Source organism: Elgaria multicarinata, chromosome 3 (assembly GCF_023053635.1).
Source record: "Elgaria multicarinata webbii isolate HBS135686 ecotype San Diego chromosome 3, rElgMul1.1.pri, whole genome shotgun sequence".
In the NCBI taxonomy this organism is placed as follows: domain Eukaryota; kingdom Metazoa; phylum Chordata; class Lepidosauria; order Squamata; family Anguidae; genus Elgaria; species Elgaria multicarinata.
In genome coordinates, this window is record NC_086173.1 from 72,896,676 (window position 1) to 72,916,509 (window position 19,834).

At 45.0% G+C, this 19,834-nt stretch overlaps 1 protein-coding gene across 1 annotated transcript in view; it reads right to left on the reverse strand.

Annotated features, from left to right (window-relative positions):
- Window positions 1–19,834, reverse strand: part of ABLIM3 (actin binding LIM protein family member 3) — a 180,475-nt gene that overhangs the window by 3,611 nt on the left and 157,030 nt on the right. The window contains exons 15-21 of the mRNA XM_063120595.1: window positions 12,341–12,475; window positions 11,417–11,481; window positions 10,730–10,877; window positions 5,122–5,151; window positions 4,315–4,373; window positions 1,466–1,526; window positions 606–613 (exon numbers count right to left, since the gene is read on the reverse strand). Coding sequence (XP_062976665.1) covers window positions 606–613; window positions 1,466–1,526; window positions 4,315–4,373; window positions 5,122–5,151; window positions 10,730–10,877; window positions 11,417–11,481; window positions 12,341–12,475 — 506 coding nt within the window. The remainder of the gene's footprint in view (window positions 1–605; window positions 614–1,465; window positions 1,527–4,314; window positions 4,374–5,121; window positions 5,152–10,729; window positions 10,878–11,416; window positions 11,482–12,340; window positions 12,476–19,834) is intronic.

A 19,834-nucleotide genomic window follows, 5' to 3' on the forward strand; every position in this document is an offset into this window, starting at 1 on the left:
GCGAAAGGTGAGGGTGAAAGGTAGAGGCCTGTGGCAACAGCCATCTTTGTTCCTCCCTCCTCCTCACCACTTCTGCTCTTTTCACTGCTTCAGAGCTTCGGCTATTGGGCCGTATAAAAATGAAATAAATAAATAAATAAATAAATAAATAAATAAATAAATAAATAAATAAATCCCTCAAAGGCACTCATGTCCCATGGCCCCTTTATCCTGTCTCCTGCTTCCTTGATTGATAACACCCACAGCATCCAATGTGTCTCCACTGCTGACTCCATTTACTTCCTCCTACTAAATGATGAATGTCACAAGGTAACCCATGACATATAACCATAAAATGTGCCTTCTGCTTGTGGACTTTTAGAATCCCCAAACACAAGAGCTAGCATGCCTAGGCGACTCCTAGGCATATATGGGGCGGCGGGGAAGGGGGAACACATTGAGGATGCCCTGACTCCAAAGCACCACAGAGGAAGATGGGATTTTCTTCTTGCCCACTGTCAATACAGCTTCAGCATTTGAGAGCCACTGAGGTGCCAGGTTCCAACTTTCCATAGAGAAAAGATGCAAGGTTCTAATATTCTACAGGATTCCTGGGGAAGTGTTACCTTGTATTCTGTAAGAGATGAGACAAGAAGAGAGATAGACAGACATCCCTTTATTTTTTTTAGTCATAGAATCTTTGGCATTTGTAAACTCAGGACTATTCGATCAAATCTTCAAATATAAGAAAGGGTTTGATGCTGCGGTATTTGGAACTGTGATTCTGGACACTCTGTACTCCGCATTAAAAATAAATTTCTGCACCAGAGTTATCCTAGTTCTGTGCCAAGGAAAGTTAAATCCAGTGGTTCATATTTGCAATATTTTACATACATTTATCTAGTTTGCATAATATATTCTGCTTATATGGAAGCCTGAAGCCCCAGCCTCCGACAGATGGAAGCACTACTAAGCTTCCCTCTTGCTTCAGAGATTTCACCAGGCACTGACTGTAGTCTTTCACACCTATCTTCACAGCCATGAGGGCTAGAATCCTGGGGTATGACCCAGGCAAAATTTAGCACTATTAAATCCCAGTGATTTCAATGGGAAGGGTTAAAGCACATATTTAACTGTCAAGCTGAAATCAATGGGACTTAAAATAGCTTATTTATGGCTGTGCATCATCATCATCATCATCATCATCATCATCATCATCATCATCATCATCTTTCACCAGGGTCTGAGAGTCAGCTTGCAATAAACAATTCTATGGCTTCCTTCCAGGTGTTTTTTTTTAATGTTCTGGAATACCTTTCCCCCCAAACTATGCCTTATATACTAACTCCATGATCCCTAGCCAGCATTAACTCTTGTAGGAGAAAATCTATGAGACCCTCTTGGACAAGGGCTTTGGTAAAAGCTCTAAGAGCAAATTCCATGATGGCATCTCCCAAAGCTTCTCCTCTTGAATCCTTCTACTCACCTCGCATCCCCCAGTTGACGGCATTCGTGCTGTCGTAGTGGAAGAGCTCAGCACTGGGAGGCTGCAGAAGAAATGACAAGTGTAGTCAGCAAAAATGAAATGCTATTAAAATCCCCTCTGCTCTTTTATAGCTGCTTCTGTCAATGTGCGCCTGGAAAAAGTTGGTGGATTAATCAAAGTGTTCCTAAACTTTTACCAGAACTTGTGTGTCGTGGTAGCAGAAAGAGTAATTTCAGTGAAACTGTCTGTGATGGGGAGGAGCCAAGACATATATATCCTAAAGACCAAGAAGTCCACCTCCTTTGAATTTTTTTTTAAGGAAAATATTCTCAACACCACATGCCATCAGCATCACAACCCACCACTGTGCTAACATTTTGCCAGAGGACAAGTATTGTTATTTACTTATTTAACAGATTTGCATGTCATCTTGCTTCCAAGGAGTTTAGTTTGGCATACACAGAGTATCAAGTCCCCACTCGGCCAGGGAAACCCAATGGGTGACTTTGGGCCAGTCACAGCCTCTCAGCCCAGCCTACCTCACAGGGTTGTTGTTGTGAGGATAACATGGAGAGGAGGAGAATTATGTATGCCGCCTTGGGTTCCTTGGAGGAAAAAAGGCGGGATATAAATGTAATAAATAATAATAATAATGATAACAACAACAACAACAACAACTTTTATCCTTACAATAACCCTGGGAAGTAGGTTAGGCTGAAGGTCACCACACTGGCTCTCCAAAATCATGTACATGCTTGTATTTTATGGAGCTCTCCAGCCTTGTGGGGTCCTTTTCTCTATGTAATAGGTTAAATTGTTTGTGGATTCTTGTGTAGTGACAAAAATATTCATGCAAACTGTGGGTTTCAGGGCTAAACCAAGGTATTTTGCTGCCTGAGACAAAGGACAAGATGGTTCCCATTCCCATTCCTTGTACAGTAGCTGATTGATCCAGCAGTTAAATCTAACATCTACACTGGCAACAGCAGAGAATGTCCTCCACTGTATCTGAGGGTAACAGTCTTGTTCAGGGAATGAAGGGCAGGCTCTGTGGAACACACATTCTGACCTCCGGCACCTTGCTGCCCCTCTGCATCTGTGCTGCCCAAGGTGGCCGCCTTAAACTGACCAACAGTAGGGCCAGCCAATCTCTAGGGGAATCTTACCCAGGGTTTAATTACTAGTCAGTTACATATAAATCTGGCCACTTTGCTCTCATTTAGCAGCTGCTTCCTCTGTGAGCTCCCTGTGACGCCTTAGCATAACCCTGGACCATGAAACTACTCCAGACCTTTCCAGCAGAAACATTATACAGAAGAACAGATTCTTCTGCTTCAGTTGAACTCAAGAAGTCTGGAAACAATTCAGAAATTGGGGAGGCACTGGCCACTCCTGCATTTTCAGCAGTGGCTGTGGCTTTCTAAGTCCCTAACTCCCACTGGGAATATTTTATCTGTTCCTATCTTCTCTGGGAATCTCCACAGCTGTTCATTAGCGTCTGCCTCCCAGCCCTTTGCCCTCTTGGCTTGATAGGAATGCGGGTGTTTCAGGAGGAAGGACACATTTCCCATTTTTTCAACCTGGCACTAAAGATTCTACATTCCGGCTTAAAAGGTTTCCAGTACTTAATAATGAAGATCCTTTGTGAAGACATGTCATGTATATAACTGTTGTTGTTACGTAAATTTTATTTTGTATGGCTTCTGTGAGGCTATAATATATCTGAGTATGCCTGAGTTTTGTTTTGTTATTGTCAAAGGTCTGTGTAGTAGCTTCTTAGCGATGTTCTGAAGGGAGGGAGAGAGAGAGAGAGAGAGAGAGGCTTTAAATGTTGTTAGATTGGGTCAAGATCACGTACATTCAATTTTGATTGAATGGGGATTTTAGCTATGTGGAAAAGAGCAGTTGGGAAATGACAGTGAAGGATGTGACAGTTGACAGTTAACTTTGTCAGTCTGTGGAGAGTGAGGAAGGAGGTTTGCTGATTGGTAGGTGGTGTTTTAGAAGGACTAGGAGGAAGCTGAGGAGAAAGTGGATATGTCAGGCCTGAATATTAAGATATTTTTTTCTGTAGGATAATCATGTGTGGTTGGTCAAGATCAGGAGTAGGGAGCAGGTGGCTGGGTTGTGCCAGGAGACTGTCCGAAGATCTTGCCGCCACCCCCGCCCCAAAAGGTTATAAAGAAGGCAGTAAAAAACTAGATAAACTGTCCGAGCAGCCAGGAACACAACAGGAGGAGCTCTGATATCAGAGGAAGGACTGTACCCACAGGCTGGACCTGGTTGTAAGTGTATTTGGCCGGGGTGGAAGTTTAGGGAATTTGGCCTGAGGTAAAAGAAGTAATTAGAGGTTTGCAGCAGCAAGAGTGTCATTTGAGCCCTTAAGAATGATCACTAAACAATATTTTGAAACCCCAGATATATGTATTAGTAATCCCTTATGTACAAAATATGCCTTTAATAAATTTACTTGTTTAATAGTCTATTTTGTCTCTAGTGTTGGTGCCCATCTCATGCCTAAGGCTCTTATACCAGCTGCTAAGCAGGTTTTAAAGTATCCTATCAGAACAGGCGGCAGCAGAAAAAAGTCAGCTTGTGAAACTCATGAGTTATAGTTTCAGAGAGTTTTTTAGGCCCAGAAACAGAGGCATTGGCTCTAAATAGGAAACCCCACAGGTGGCATTGCCTAGTGAAGGAGCAGTTCGCCCTTAAGTGGTGGCAGTGCTGGGGAGAGGAAATCCCCCATTATCCTTCTTTGGACTTCTTTTTCCCAAAGAAGTCATGAAAAGAGTATGCGCAGGATGACCCCTACCAGTGCCTGGTGGCTGAGAGTCAATGGGGATTCTTACCCTGTGCAGTCCGTTCCTTCTGTAAGCAGGAAGAGAGGCAGATTTGGAAATGAGGGGATCTGGAAAAAAAAGAGCAGGCTTCAGATACTGGAATCAGAGAAGACTTGATGGACTTACCTATGGAAAGTTTCAGTGAGAAAAATCTTTAGGCAGAGTAGAAAATTAGTTGTGAGGGGGAAGAGGAGGAGCCTAATTCCTTTATATCAATAGTTATTTCTGTTCTTGACATTTTTATCCCATTCTTCTTCCAAGGACCTCAGGTAGTGTACTTAGCTTTGTCTGCCATTTTATTCTCACAGCAATCCTGTGAGGTAGGTTAGGCTGGGAAATAGTGACTGGCCCAAGGTGGCCCTCTGAGCTTTCTGGCTGAGCAGGGATACTGACCACCACACCACACTCTCAATGTGTTTGTATCTCTGGATATGGTTAGAAGCATTTCACTGGCGACATGTGTTTGCAGTTGGTCAGAAAATCCAAATAGTGCCCCCATGGTGGTAAAAACATAATTATGAACCAAATAATGGATGCCACTCTTCCTCTAATGATACCCCAAAACTTGCCTCCTGAGGTAGGCCACTTCACCTTGCCAAATGTTAGTTCTGGCCCTTCACCTGAACATTATAGATGTACTTACAAGAAGCCTCACATCAACTAAGGCACAGAAGTGCCTCATGAGCAAAATACAGACCAGGCATTCAGGGATCCTCCTTTCTCCTCTCACAACTATAGATTCTACAGCTTTGCAAAGAGGAAGCTTTGCCTAAAATAATGAAAGAGCTCAAAGCAAGAGAGCCAGGAGATACATACCACTGTCAGCTAGGTAATGTGTCCGAGGTGCTGTCGGGGAAGACAAAGAAAGAGTTAGGGGCATGCACTGGGAATATTTATTTATTTTATTTATTTATTTATTACACTTATATACCGCCCCCATAGCCAGGGATCTCTGGGCAGAATACACTTTTTCACAGGAGTGCAGGTCTGGAGACTTCCTTAGGGCTGGCTCACACTTGCAAGACCCACACAACTGTGTATGTAGATATACACCCAGGGTAAAAGGTTGGTGTGAATGAGGTAGAACCTGGAGACAGCTGCAGTAGGGAAATACTGTGGAAACGATGGCTAGCTGGCTCCATGTATTGCTTGGCTCACACTGTGTGGATGTCATTGCATAGTTTAGTCACTAGGTGGCACTTGTCTTAGTTGTATCTGGGTGGGATCATTCAGAAGTGTCCTCTTGGTGTTCTGCTCTTGTTTAAGAGAGACAAAGTTCTTGTCTAGCTTCCTGCCAGAATGACGTGTGTCCTTGAAGCCTTGTATGAAAACACCAACTTTTCCCCATGCGGACATATACCAACATGCTGGTCTATGGAGAAATAAGTGATACTTAAACAACGTGTGTGGTGGTGCGTGTGTGTGCTTAACCCTTTCTCTTCTAGATATTTTCCAGCTCAAAATCCCTCCACACCATTTCCCACATGGGGAGAAAAATTGCTGTGAAGGAGCCAATTCTGAGCAGAAAAATAGCTGGAGTTCACCAGCTCCCCCACCACCATCCCACACCATTTTTTCTGCTCAAATTTGCAGCCTCCTGAGGCTGTTTAAGAGCCAGTGAAAAGGTACAGATAATTATGTGCCATGTCTAGTTTAAGCCTAAACCTTTAGCATTTAATAAACAAACAAAAGCCAAAACCTAACAAGTAAGGGCTCAACTGTCAATAGTCCCATCTAGTGGCCAGTTCGTGCAGTTGCAGAAGCACACCTGCAATTCTGTAGTTTGCCCCTCACCCACACTGCCTTGGCAGGAAGAGGGGAAACATGAAGGTGGGAATAATGTGGCAGTTCATCAAAGATTAATGAAAGACTCCTTCAGGCTCTGGCTGGTAGGGTGCCCCAGGGAATGCTATAGCGTGAGTGTGTACGTGTACGAGAAGGTGTACATGTTCAGCCTGGAACACATACATAGATAAATGGGGACACGGACACACACACACACACACACACACAGACACAGACACACAGTGGCTTATACAGACAGTGAAATAAACATGGGCATCTTGGAATGTACGATTCTTATGAGCCTTATTTCATTGTCAGACTTATCTATGAGCTCAAGCACTAGGTGGCAGCACACTGAATATTCTTCTGGTTCCCTGAAATATTAAAAAATGTCAAACACACACACACACACACACACACACACACACACACACACAGAGCTTGGTACAAGATGCTTGACACACAACAAATGGGGGAAATGACAAAGGATCCTTCGAGACACCCACACATCTACCAGATGAATGAACATAGCAAAAGGTTTTCTGTTGACGTCCCCTGGTCCTAGGGGTATCAGAAATCTGAAATAGATGCAGACCAGCATCTTCACAGATTTTGGACCATTTTTAAAAAAAGTTTCAGAATTGTACAGAAATTTATTCATATGAAAGTTAGTGGAAAATATGTTAATATTTATTTATTTATTTAGAATATTTATATACCGCTCCCCATTGAAAAATTTCGGAGCGGTGTACAGTATAAAATGAAAATAAAAACAGAATAAAAACAGTTAAAACAAAATTTAAAAGAAGCAATAACAGTAATCCAAGGCTGCATGTTAGACAAAGGCTTCTTGGAATAAAGATGTTTTCAGGAGGTGCTGAAAGGAGTACAAGGTTGGCGCCTGCCTGACCTCCAGAGGTGCATATAATATATGCACCTTTAAAAACAACAACCCCAAAACCAATGTTTTATACATCTCTGATCTTTCTTCAGCCTCCACTATGTAACACTAAGAAAAATACTCGAAATATTGCACAGTAATGAAAGTTATATCAATTGTGGCAGATGTTTCTGCATACTTTTCTGAAGGCGGGCGGGGGGGGGAGAATATGATTCTGCCAATGAGTGAATGACAGAACAAAAGACTTCTGACAATCCACAAAACACACACGGAATGAATTAAACAAAATCCCTATTTCATTCCTCCTTGGCCCAGGCATGGACAGACTTCAGATTTGTTTCCTGCTAGAACTATAAAGTAGGGATGTGCTCCGCTCCGATTAGAAGCGGAGAATCAGAAGCGAATTGGCCTGCTCCGCCTTGCCCAGAGGCGGAGTAGAATCACTTCAACTTCTATGGACCGGGGACCCGTAGAAGCACGGCGAAGAGAAGCGCCCATACGCGGAGCGCTTCTCTTTTCGCGGACCGATACAATCGCCATTTTGAAAAATTTCGCCAATAGGATTGCATTGCGGAAAAGAATAGGGGATAACTGTGTTGTTTTTTAAGCTATCTTTCTGAAACTTCTTGTGCTTGGAGAGTTGTGGCTGGGGGTCATTTTGAGCCTACTCTCAGCTCTCTGCGTGGTGTGGTTCGCTTGCTAGAATTTTTGGAAAAATCGGGTAAAACAGCGGGAAAATATATCTTTTCCGAAGGGCTGAGGGGCAGAGTCAACTCCCGGTCATGATCACATGATCCCAAAGTTGGAGGAGGGGACAGGCAAAACGGGTAACTTGGGATTCTGGGAACTTCTCTTTCTTAGTCTGAACAGACTTTTCCCAGTGTTTTTTAAAACAGTAGCCCCACCAAATGCACAAACACAACCTGAAATCATATACTAAGCCAATAATAAGAGATAGAAAAAACACAGCACTGCTACCCACCCTAACTTTGGGGAACAACTGAATAGATGTGGTGCAAGGGGCTGAGCTCCCCTAGGACATGGACGTGCCCTGTGCACTCTCCTGTCCTTGGAGGGCCATCAGAGCCCTCCAAAGGTAAATCAGAGGATATCTATCATGAGTTGAAGTGATCGTTTGCTTCTTAAAGACTGGTACCTAGACAGGACCAGTCAAATTGGCAGATGATTCCCCCTCCTCTTGGGCATGTCCACTCCCCTCTTACTGGTAAAAGACATATATAGCCTTTTTAAAAAAAATCTTCTTGTTGTTTATTCAGCAACACTGCTGCTTTTAATTCCACTCCTTTGTTTATTTATTTATTCCATTTTATATGCATTACTGGCTTTGAAACAATCCTTGGCTCACTTCCTTGTGCCCCCAGAAATGTCTGCTGCCTGCCTGCCTTCCCTCCCTCCTCCCCTGCCCACCTCGCAGGGATGGTTTTTGTGTGTCTTGCTTTGACTCAGGGGAGAAGTCCTTCCTGTGCTCAAGTTCCAAATCAATTTTTCAAGTGTGGAAGAAGATTCATATTTAGGTTTATCTCTACTCCCCAATTCATGGCATGTTGGGATTTCCTTTGAAATGGGCCCATTGAGCTGTCTGCAGATACTGGGGTGTCCGTCTTTCATAAATTCCCCAAAAATCCGGAGATGATGGGATTGGCTTGAAACTTGGCATCCATGTGGACACATGGGTAAGCTGTCATGGGACCGAAGGTGAGGTTTCTGACATGCAAATTGATGTAGTTGTAAAATGGGACTTGATTTGGGGTGAGTTAAAAGGTTAGAGCCCCGCCAAAAATCAGGGGATGATGGGATTGCCTTGAGTCTAGGCATGCATGTGTATCCCTGGATAAGCTATCATGGTGTCAAGTTTGAGGTTTCTAACATGCAAATTGACGGAGCTATCGAAAGGGGTGTGAATGGGGTGCCCGATTTTCAAAAATTCCCCAAAAATCAGGGGATGATGGGATTGGCTTGAAACTTGGCGTGCGTGTGTATACCTCCATGAGGTGTCATGGTGGCAAACTTGAGGTTTCTAACTTTAACAGAAAAAAAGTTGTATACTTTTTTAGCTTTCAATGCAAGCCTATGGGGGGGGGAAAACGGAGCTCCGATCCAGATCCGGAGCTCCGCAGCGGAGTGGACCGGACATAGGCGGAGCGGGAGTGGAGCGGCCCGATCTGCAAATCGCGGATCTGGAAGAGAAGCAGAGCGGGGGGTCCATGCACAACCCTACTACAAAGTTCACTAACCAGAGTAGGTGCAATGGAATGGCTTGAGATGGGCAGTGGAGTTAGATGGGAAATGGTGACTCAGGCAGAGATCCAGATGCCTCCTGCATCCCATGAGCCATACATGACTGGCATATAGTGCAAATTTACATCTGAGGTACATTAGAGACTATGGATTGTAAGGGTGCTTCCAGACGGAGGGCTCCTAGTGCTACCAATCTGAAGGCATTGTACAGCTATTTCCATCCTGTTCTGCAGTAAGGAAAAAGATGGAAGAAGCATGGGAAAACACAGGAGGATTACAAATGGAAGACAAAATCATCTGGATCCCCCATAAAATTTCATGAATGAGGCCAGGGAACTGCAGGATAAAAGCCTTGTCTGGAAGCACCCTCAGAGCCTAATACGGGGTGGGGGGGGGGAAGAGAGAGAGATTTCTTTTGCTGTTGCTATTAAATAACCCAGAATCAGAAATCCCTGCTGGTCAGCAAACCTTCCAATGATCTACCAGTAGATCCAGAACTGCCCTTAGAGCTTTGGCTATTGAGTGGTATAGAAAAGTAATAACTAAAATAAAAATACCTTCTGCACAGTCTTGCCTTAGCCAACTCTCATGCTTTACCAAATGCCCCTGGCTCTTTCTTCCTTGCCCTGTAAAAGGCTGAGGAGTGGTTTGACCAGGCAAGGGAAGGCAGCGCGACAGCTAGAAACAAGGATGTGAGCTAATGGCTAGCTCGTACAAGGTAGCTAAAAAAGGCAGAGAGATTTATTGCAAGCTCGCTACTGCCCACTTATGGATGTTTGTGCATCCTTTAGACGACAATGTCCTCTCCTTCTTGCCTGTTTTCCGTCACAAAAGGGACCTCTTTTAAATGGAATGTGCTGCAATCTCCTGCTGTGCGCAGGAAAACAGCCCCTGAATGGGCCACGGGGTCTTTGTTTACTTCCTCTTTCTTCTTCAGGTAGAAAGAAGAAGTATCATGGGACAGGAGTGGGGTCAGAGAAGCAACGTTAAGGAACCGTGATTTTCCACCGTCTGTTGACACTCAGAGTCACACTGCATAAGAAACTGAACTGGCTGTTGTTATTGCCTTTGTTTGTTTCACTGCATTTTGCTTCCCTCTCAGAAGTGCAGTGAAACAGTCCCTGGATATAAATGTTGCATCAAGAAAATAAAATCTTGCTGGAACCAAACATGTCCACAGAAAATCTGGCCAAGCTCAATTCAGTTCCACCAGGGAGGAACAGAAGCACTCAATTGGTACCAATAGTACTTGAGAGGCGCTGCCCTTTCCAGTGCTGCAGGCTCAGCGGCTGAATTTACACTGTGTCAGGATTATTCTGCATTGTCTGTGATGCCACCGGCAAGCAATCCTCTCTCCCGCTCACCCACCCAGTAGCAACTGATGCCCTGTGACAAAGCAGCCCTTCTGTGCCATGCATTCCTAGAAGCCACCCCTCTGCTGCCAGGCAGAGGCTAGGGGAAATGTTTGGGATTGCTTACAGCCATTTAAGGAGCTTTCGTAGCCAGCTGTGTGAAGAGCTTCTCGGCTGCCGGCTGAGCTGCGGGGCGGTGTCCAGGGATCAGCATAGGAATTGGATCGTGCCTTCATTTCTTCCTTCAGTATCAATCTGCCAATGCCAGTCTGGATCTAGGCCACCACAAATGGTTAAGAAAAGGAAGATGACATAGATGTATTATGCAGGCACTCTCATTTTCTCACAAACCCAGCTTCTCTAGTACTATTTCAAGGGTGATAAGGTTAGTACATACGTATGTGTTTAAATAATTTGCATCCCATCTTTCAAAAACAATATGTCCATGGCAAACAATGGTAACGTGTTATCGTAAAAAATGCAATAAAATATAGGAAGAAGGAACAAGTGGCAGCATCCCTGTTGATATGAACTTGGGGAAGTCATATCTTCCCCAATTAGGTCACCGACAATCTACTATCCCAGGCTTCCCCAACCTGGCACCCTCCAGATGTGTTGGACTACAACCTCCATCATTGCCAGGTAGTTCCAGCTGGCTGGGGAAGATACAGGTTGTGGTCCAACATGTCCGGCCAAAGACGGCACTCTGAGGACCTTGAAGGTACACCACCACAAGGGGGAAGGAAACTCGGAACAGTGTTTCTAAGCTTAGCTTAAAATGGACCAAGGTGAAGCAATGAAGGAGAGCACTCACCTTATGCATCCCTCGATCAAATCCATCTTCTTCTCCTCCTGAGGAGAATCTCCGAACTCGTGGCGCTACAAGAAAATGTAGGCAGGGGCAGTCAGTCAGTTTCTTCTTGCAAAAAAATCAGTTAAGAAGAAGAAAAAAGATGGAGGAAGTGGTGGGAAAAATGCTTTGACTATGAGTTGGAAGATGAGATTGTCTGGACCCCACTGACCCTCCATCTGGAAGCACCCCAAGGCTATAGAGCAGGAGTGTCGAACCTCTTTCAGCCCAAGGACGGCATTCAATTTTGGAAAAGTTCCACTGATGAGTGGGGCCAAAGCCAAAAGGGGTGAAACAAAATAGTAAAAATAGCAGCATGCTTTAGCATAAAGCTCTTACCGCCAGTAACTAAGGGCCTTTAACCCGACATCTTATCGAGGCTTCTGCTTTCAAATTCTTTGTGGGAATAAAATCATCTCCATCTGCCCTGTTTTTCCAGGGGGTTTCGTTCTCTGCCTTCCTATAGGTTCTTTTACACAACCACTAGGTGGTGCTGTGGTACAGCAGGGTTTCATGTTGCTATTCACAAAAATACTAGGCTTTCCTTATTTGGGAAAAAAATGCCCTAATGGTTGCAAAGCATGAGACCAGCCCTGGAAGATGATGACATTGTGTAAAGCACCCTCAAACTACCATGAGTGGGGAATCACAACCACACAATAAATAGCTCAAGTACAAAGGCTTTAAGTCTTAGGAGACACATTTCATCTTTTTAGATTGGAGGAAAATGCCCCAAAGCTGGAAAACCATCAAACCATCAGTGGCCAGTGGAAAGCAGGTGGGACAAGGGAACGGGGGCATGGTAATCTTGGGACTCCTGGAGGCCTGCAGGCCTAAATTTCAACACCCTTGCTATTGAAGTTAGTGCCCTGGAGTGGAGAATGTTACCTTTAGGTGAGCCTTGAAAAGTCCAATATTCTGTCTCTGAGTGGTAATAGGGGTCTGGAGAATAGGCTGGACTATATTTGGAGGTCTGGGCTATATCCTCACTGGTTTTGCTTTTTGTAGCTGCAGATTGGGTATCTGGAAAAGCAACAGATAAAGAGAGTGATATACAGAAAGGAAAGTGGAGCTCAAACAACCTGGGGAGGCAGCAGATCTATTTGTGTACATCTAGGATAGTCCCAAGTAGGGGGTTGGGGTGTCCCCCCAGTTTTTAATGCAAAAGGAGCACGAGTACCCCCCCCCCTGTACCCACTGCTTACTTTACCATAGCCGCTCTGTGGTATCAGAGCCCAGGGTGGGAGGGAGGGCAGATGACACTGAAAGAGAGGCTTTAGGGAGGGACGCTGCAGGCAGGGGGAGTGTTACACACAGCCTACCCACCCACCCATTTTGCCGTATAATCTCCCCTCCCCACTTTATGCACGTTAGGACAGACCCAGGTTCAAATGAATGGGTCTGCTGCTGTATAATTTGAGCCTTTGTTCCAAATCGTCAAGCAGCAAATATTAATTCCCCAACCAGTGTTTATTACAGAAGCAAAGGGGTGTAGTGATAACTGGCAGCTTCTCCCCTAGAGCTTAAACAGAGTCATGCAGAGGCCAGTGACGCTTGCCCCGGCAAGTGGCAAGCTGTAACCCAACCTCAGCACTCTCACTTTATTCAGGAACCTGCCCTGGCTGTATAAAGCCAGGAGTGGAGCAGCCCCTGCAGCAGGAGTTTCCAAGGTGGAAACCGTGCAGCTCCATGCAACACTCTTCCTTCTCTGGGGCTGTCTATACACGCTCAGAGGCCTGCGGTGGCTGCGAATTGGTGCTGCATCAGTTATATGGTGCAACCACAGATTTGCAGCCACAGTGGGGCTTTTCTGCAATGCTGCGCTGTAAAAAAGTCGGGGACTTTTTTGGTGGGAGCAAGGTCACCCTGGCTCTTTCGCTATCTGATCTCACTCCATGGCTGATTCAGGGAGCAGTCCTGGTGGAAGGCAACCAGTGATTGGTTGCTGGAATCCAGGAAGAGGGCAGGGGCACCAGTACCCGGATGACCGCTGAAAACCCCACGCTCCCTCCTTGGTGTGGAGATTACCCAACACCACCCCAGGTAAGTGAAACCACAAGGTTTAGGGGGAACATGGCGCCAACTCGGCACCATGAAGACAGCCCCTCTGAGTTCAGGAAGAGCTTTAGCTCAGTGGTAGAGTCACTGCCCTGCTTGCAGAAAGTCCCAGGTCGAATCCCCAGTGCCTCCACATAGGGCTGGGAAAGACTCCTGCCTGAAACCATGAAGAGCCACTGCCAGTCAGTGTTAACAAAGCTAAGCTAGCGATTTGACATGATGCAGCTAGTCAAACTTCAGTCTCATTCATTTCAATGGGTCTTCTCCACTCTAAACAGTGGATACAGCCCTATGATCCCATTCTTTATGTCAAAGGGAAACCCAAGACTCCATGGCAGGGCCTACTTCAGCAGTGCAGCGCTTGCAGGTAGCTGGCGTGGGTGGGGGAAGGCAGAGCAGAGGAGGAAAGGGAAAGCGGCTAGGCAAGGGGAGGAGCACGGGCACCTCCTGAAGACATGAGCAGACTCTGCCTGGCAGGGTGAACTCAGGGCCAAACTAGAACATTCATGCAATTATCCAGGGACCCTGTGTTCAGATGACATGCGAAGCCACAGTGGTTAAACTTTCTGATCTAAACATTATGGCTTAGTGTGCCATGTGAACTATGACTACACGTGTTGTCTGAACCATTCCTAACCATAGTGGTTACATAACCACAGTTTAAACATGTTGACTAACCATTTACCGCAAATAGGTTAGCGGCCTAATTGTGGCTTAGCCTGTTGTCTGCTCAGGGCCATTGTGTGAATGACCTTTTAAAAAATTAAATAGCAGCTGCAGGAGGCCAGATCTGGAGAAAATACCGGGTGTGTTTAGCCCTTTGCCCACTGCTGCAATCCTGATCCAGATTGGGTTTCCAGCATCTGTTGTTTGCATTGGAAGGAAATCCCCTCCAATCTAGGGGACCCAATCCAGATTGGAACCATGTGCGTGTATATGTGTGGGTGCAACAGTTAAAGCCCCCTACCCCCACTAGCAGCCTAATTCAGATCATAGCTTCCATGCCTACTCTTTAGTTTGAAATGCTGTCCACACAATTACAAATGGCTTGGATGGCAGGTCGTCTAGTTTGGCCCTTTAGAAAGAAGGAACAGGAAATAACACTGAAAAGGGGTTGTATTCAGGGATGGCTTGGTAACGGGCTTAGGGTGAAGAGGTGTATTACACAGAATAGCCAGATTGTATTGCTTCTCATTAGCAGTTCAGGGCACATCCTTATGCACGTTTAGATGGAGAAAAGTCCTACAATTCCCAGCATTCCCCAGCCTGCATGGGGAAGTTTTTCAGTCAAAACATGCATAGGATTTCTCCTTTTAAATACAAATCCTCCCTACATCCTAATTCCATTCTTTAGAAAGCTGTGTTGTAGGGCCAAACCAGACATGGCTTTAATGTGTGAATGCTTTTAACATGTCTATTTTTTCCCTTTAATGACAGGAGCTGTGGGGCAGAGGAAAAGATGAGCCAGGATCAGGACCGTGTGACACATAGTGATGTAGGAGGTATCTGCAATGAGCAGTGGGTTGGACTCATTGGCATTATAGGCCCCTTCCAACTCTACTGTTCTATGATTCTATGTCTGGGGGTTGGGGTGGAGCTTGACAAGCTAACTTTGGTTCGGTCCTCCCAGACTTCAATTCGTTTTCTGCCGTGGAGCCAAACTCAATCTGCATAGCGTCAGGACACTTTGTCCATTTTCCATATTTTTTTTTAATTTGTGCAAATTAAAGCTGAATTTGGCACAAATTTGCATAATTTGTGCAAATTGCATAAATTTTGGCCACAAATTTCAGCCCCAAATTGTGCAAATTTTGGCTGAAAATTTGCACAATTCTATTTGTGCAAATTAAAAAAATATATGCAAAACATCCTCAGTATTCAGGTAAAATCCTCAAATGAGAGCCAAATCAGGCATACTGTGGAACTCCCTCAAGCCAAAAAAGAAACAGATTTCTCAGCAACAAACATCTCTAGTGACACATGAGGAAGTTTTAAAAACCCTTTCTCCTCTCTCCACCCACATGGTCCTGATGAAAATTGCATGCCCCTCCCTCAAACTTGTCATGAACCCTGGGAGAGAAGCTTCGATTAGTGCCAATTGAAGTTGCCCTCCTGGGTCCTAACACCAAAATGGGGGAGAGAACTTTTCACAGGACCACAGCATGGGTGGGAGGATTAAACTCCTCTTTACATGCTGTGGTCCCAAGATTGCCTCCATGGCAGCTATTGCCCAAGGGGAAAAATAGACAAATTGAATGCATTCACATTCCAGAGGCAGACAATAGTGTTTCAAGAAGAAGCTAGAAGTGGTAATATGGGCTAAACCACACGTTAAGATAGGGTGACCAACTGTCAGGATTTCCCCGGATTTGTCCTGGTTTTTGTTCTTTCCATGGTGTCAGGGGGGATTTTCTGTAATTTTCAATAATGTCCTGGAATGACACACCTTCCCCTTTAAGGCTGCCATTAGCATGGCAGGAGGGAGTGACATGCTTTCTTGAGGCACATCATTCCCCCACCCCGAGCTCCAATTGAGGTCTTAAAGGGGAAAGTGGGTCATTCGTGGACATTATAGAAAAGGCCCCAATTGGAGTGGATGGTGGTGGTGCAGAATGAAATCCTTTCCCCTCCTCCACTCCAATCGGGTTCTTTAAGGTGGCGGGGGAATAACGTACTTTCTGCAGGACTCAGAAAGCTGCTTCCCCACACACACATTAGGTGTCCTCTTTTTTGGTTTCCCAAATATGGTCACCCTACGTTAAGACAAAGATGCTTTTTCAAAAGTGTGTTTAAACTGGCTTCATTTAAGAAAAAGCAGTTGCAGGGCTCTGATAAGGAACACGCTGCCAATTTGGATTGGGCCCTGTGCCGGTTTCATGCCAAAAATCCACCCTGGTTCCAGCTGGCTATTTGCCCTCCAAAGGTGCTGTTTGCAGTAAACGTTCAAAAGCAAATAGCAGCGGACCTGATGGGCACATACACAAAACCCTACTATTTAAAAACAAATCTGAATTAATTAATCCAGACTAGCAGTCACTCGTTGCTTCTGTACACTCCATTACTAGCCAAGACTAGATTAACCAACGCATACATACACACTGACACGTCTGCATTTTAATTGCAGTTTAATGAACCCGAAACAACTCTCATCCTTGGTTCAAGATTCTCAAGAGTCCATAAAGTGGATTAAGGCATAACTCATTTTAGTGATTTTTTTTGTTTTGAAGAGATGCCCTTAAACGTGCATTCAAACAACCGGGAACTATTGCAGAAAGCGTGTGCAAAAGGATATTTATAGAGCACTTAGAAATCTGCACTACATGATCGTAAGTCCACTAGGATATGTTTTGTTTGTTTTTAATCTTCTGAGAAAGCTATTTGATGTCCTAACAAAAGAGCAGAAATGTTAGTTTTAAAACCTTCAAGGCTTGCAGGGGGGAAGTCAGGGGGGTTCTCAGAAACATGCATGATAGGGTTGCTGCTCCAGAGAAGAGAGGCAAAGGTAGCTACTTACAATGCAGTGGGGTGCAGACAGTCAGCAGGGCAGGGTGTTAGGCAGATAGCAAAATAGGGAAGGGGGAAGGAAAGAGAGGAGGAGACACCTGATTAACACATTAAAGCGGAAAAGGCACAAGACTTCTAAAACAAAAAGCAGATTGGTGAGCACAGAACAAGACCTCCTCCTCCTCACTGTTAGGACTGCCTAGCAGAGGGCACTCCACCATCTTCTGTGATCTACCTACCCGTACACTACGCTCAACATCTAAGGTACTCCTCCGAGTGCCTACTCCGAGGGAAGCTCGGGTGATGGCAACAAGGGAGAGGGCCTTTTCAGTGGTGGCCCCTCAGTTATGGAATGATATCCCCGATGAGGCTTGCCTAGCACCAACATCGTTATCTTTTCGGCACCAGGTCAAGACTTTTCTCTTCTCCCAGGCAGTTAACAACATATGCTGAATTTTTTAACTGACCCCAGAGTAGTTGTTCTAAATAGATATTGTTGTTTTTATGGTTTTGATGGTTTAAAATTTTTGTATATTTGTTTTTAATGTTCACTGTTTTAAACTTTTGTAAACCACCCAGAGAGCTTCGGCTTTGGGGTGGTATATAAATGTAAAAAAGCATCATCATCATCATCATCATCATCATCATCATCATCATCATCTCCTCCTCAGAGCTTTGCCTCCAAAGGTCTGCAGAGAAACTGTTTTTTCCCTTGCCATGCATGAGTGCAGAACATCCTGCCTTGAAGCAAGTCAAGCCCTGCCTGTCCTGCAGCGCGTCTCTTTCTTCATCTGAAGTTCAGATCCTCTGTACATCTGGCTTCTATTAAAAACCCACCTGATGATGAGTTGGATTGTATGCGATGATGTTATGTATTGGCATTCAACAGTGATTGGTTAGAACTTTAGGACACAACTACGATGGCCGGGGGGAATCCGCACGTCGTTCCGAGATCGCTTCTAAGCGACCCCAGTGCGATGTGAAAGTGATCGTGTAACTGGCCTTTGGAAGAGCTGACAAAGAGACGTCCTTCCCGCCGCCGCCGCCACCCATAGACCTCCTCGCCGACTGGCGAGGAGAGCTCGGCGGAAGAAGGTGGGGTTGAGAGCGGAAGAAGCTCTCCACCCCGCCTTCTTCCCCCGAGCTCTCCGTCCCAGCCAGCGAGGAGGTCTGCGGGTGGCGGCGGCGGGGGGAAGGATGTCTCTTCGTCGGCTCTTCCAAAGGCCAGTTACATGATCGCTTTCACGCCGCACTGGGGTCGCTTAGAAGCGATCTCGGAATGACGTGCAGATTCCCCCCTGGTGTCCTACTTTCTAGAAGAGAGTTTTCTGTTTTGGAAAGCTGGCAGAGAACAATCCTCTATTTTAAGGTGTTCTCTATGTGATGGGCTGGCCAGACCAATCTGGTTTAAAGTCAAAGGACCACCAGACGGCAGGGAGAGCAAGGGCCTTGAAGTTGCTTATCAACAGCTAGCACCTGGATAACAGACTGAGCAGACACACAGGTCACCTGGTCCATCTTTTCCACTATGTTGAGATGTCTTGTATTTCTGTATTTCTGCTTAAATTATAGATATAATTCCATACAATTTTTCATATGTGAATGCTATGCAAATCAGTGTCCTGTTTTGTCCTCTTTCTCCTGGTGATGCAATGCCTCTTTTTTGAAAATGTATAAGTGGCCACCCCTAGACATAACTTTTTATTCCTTTGTCTCCTCCGCTCTTTGCTGAGCACATAGCAGATTGGTTAAGCTTTGTTCCTCAAAGAGGCATCGTTGCTCTCAAAATGGTATGAACGTCCAGAGGATGTATAAGCAGGTGACCCTTTTTGACTACGGAATGAACAATGAATAGGCTGACTTTTCTCTTGTCATGTTGACTGATGTTGCTGAAGGGCTAATGCAGGAGTGGGCAGCACATGACCAGTGGGGCACATATGGCTGTGGAGCACTAAAATGGACAAATTTAGCTTGCTTACAAACAAGCTAAAATTAACATCTCTAGCGCTACAGAGCAGAGCAGTTTGCAGCTAATAGGACAACACCCCCTCTTTTTACTGTTTTTTTACTTCCTGGGTTCTTTCTTCAGGAGCTGAAGGTACCCTGGACACCTTTTTGCAGAGCTGTGGGAGCTACTTTTCCAAGTGTTCATCTTATGGTAATGCAGTGCTTTAAGATCTTCAGGGGAAGCCCTTCTCTCAGTCCCACCACCATCATAGGCATGCCTGGTGGGAATGAGGGAGAGGGCCTTCTCAGTGGCTGCTCCAGTGCTCTGGACCTCTCTTCCCAGGGAAGCTAGACTGGCTCCCTCCTTGATGTGATTTAGGAGGCAGGCAAATACTTTTTTTGTTCCAGCAGGCCTTTGGTGAATAATTGGGACCGCTGTCTGTGCCAAGGACTTTTGAACTGTCATTTTAAATGTTTTAACATTGGAATATATTTAATATATTTTAACTTTGTATATTTCTATTTATAGGTTTTAAATGTATATGTTTAAAACTTTGTAAGGCCGCCTTGAGGCCCAGCATTGGACAAAAGGTGGGATATAAATATTATAATAATAATAATAATAACAACAACAACAACATAATGGCCTGTGGTTGCAGACCTTTGCACATATTTGTCCCTTAACATGAACCCACAGACAAGCAGCTCCCTCAGCACTGATGTAACATTCAATCTCGCATCTCCAAGTGCTTCTCTGATATTTCCACTTGGGTGCTTTGTTGTCATCTCATGTCCATGACCAATCTTCTAATCTTTTCCTTCAAAGCCGCCCTCTGCATATACAATGTCCTTATCCACCGACAACATCACCGT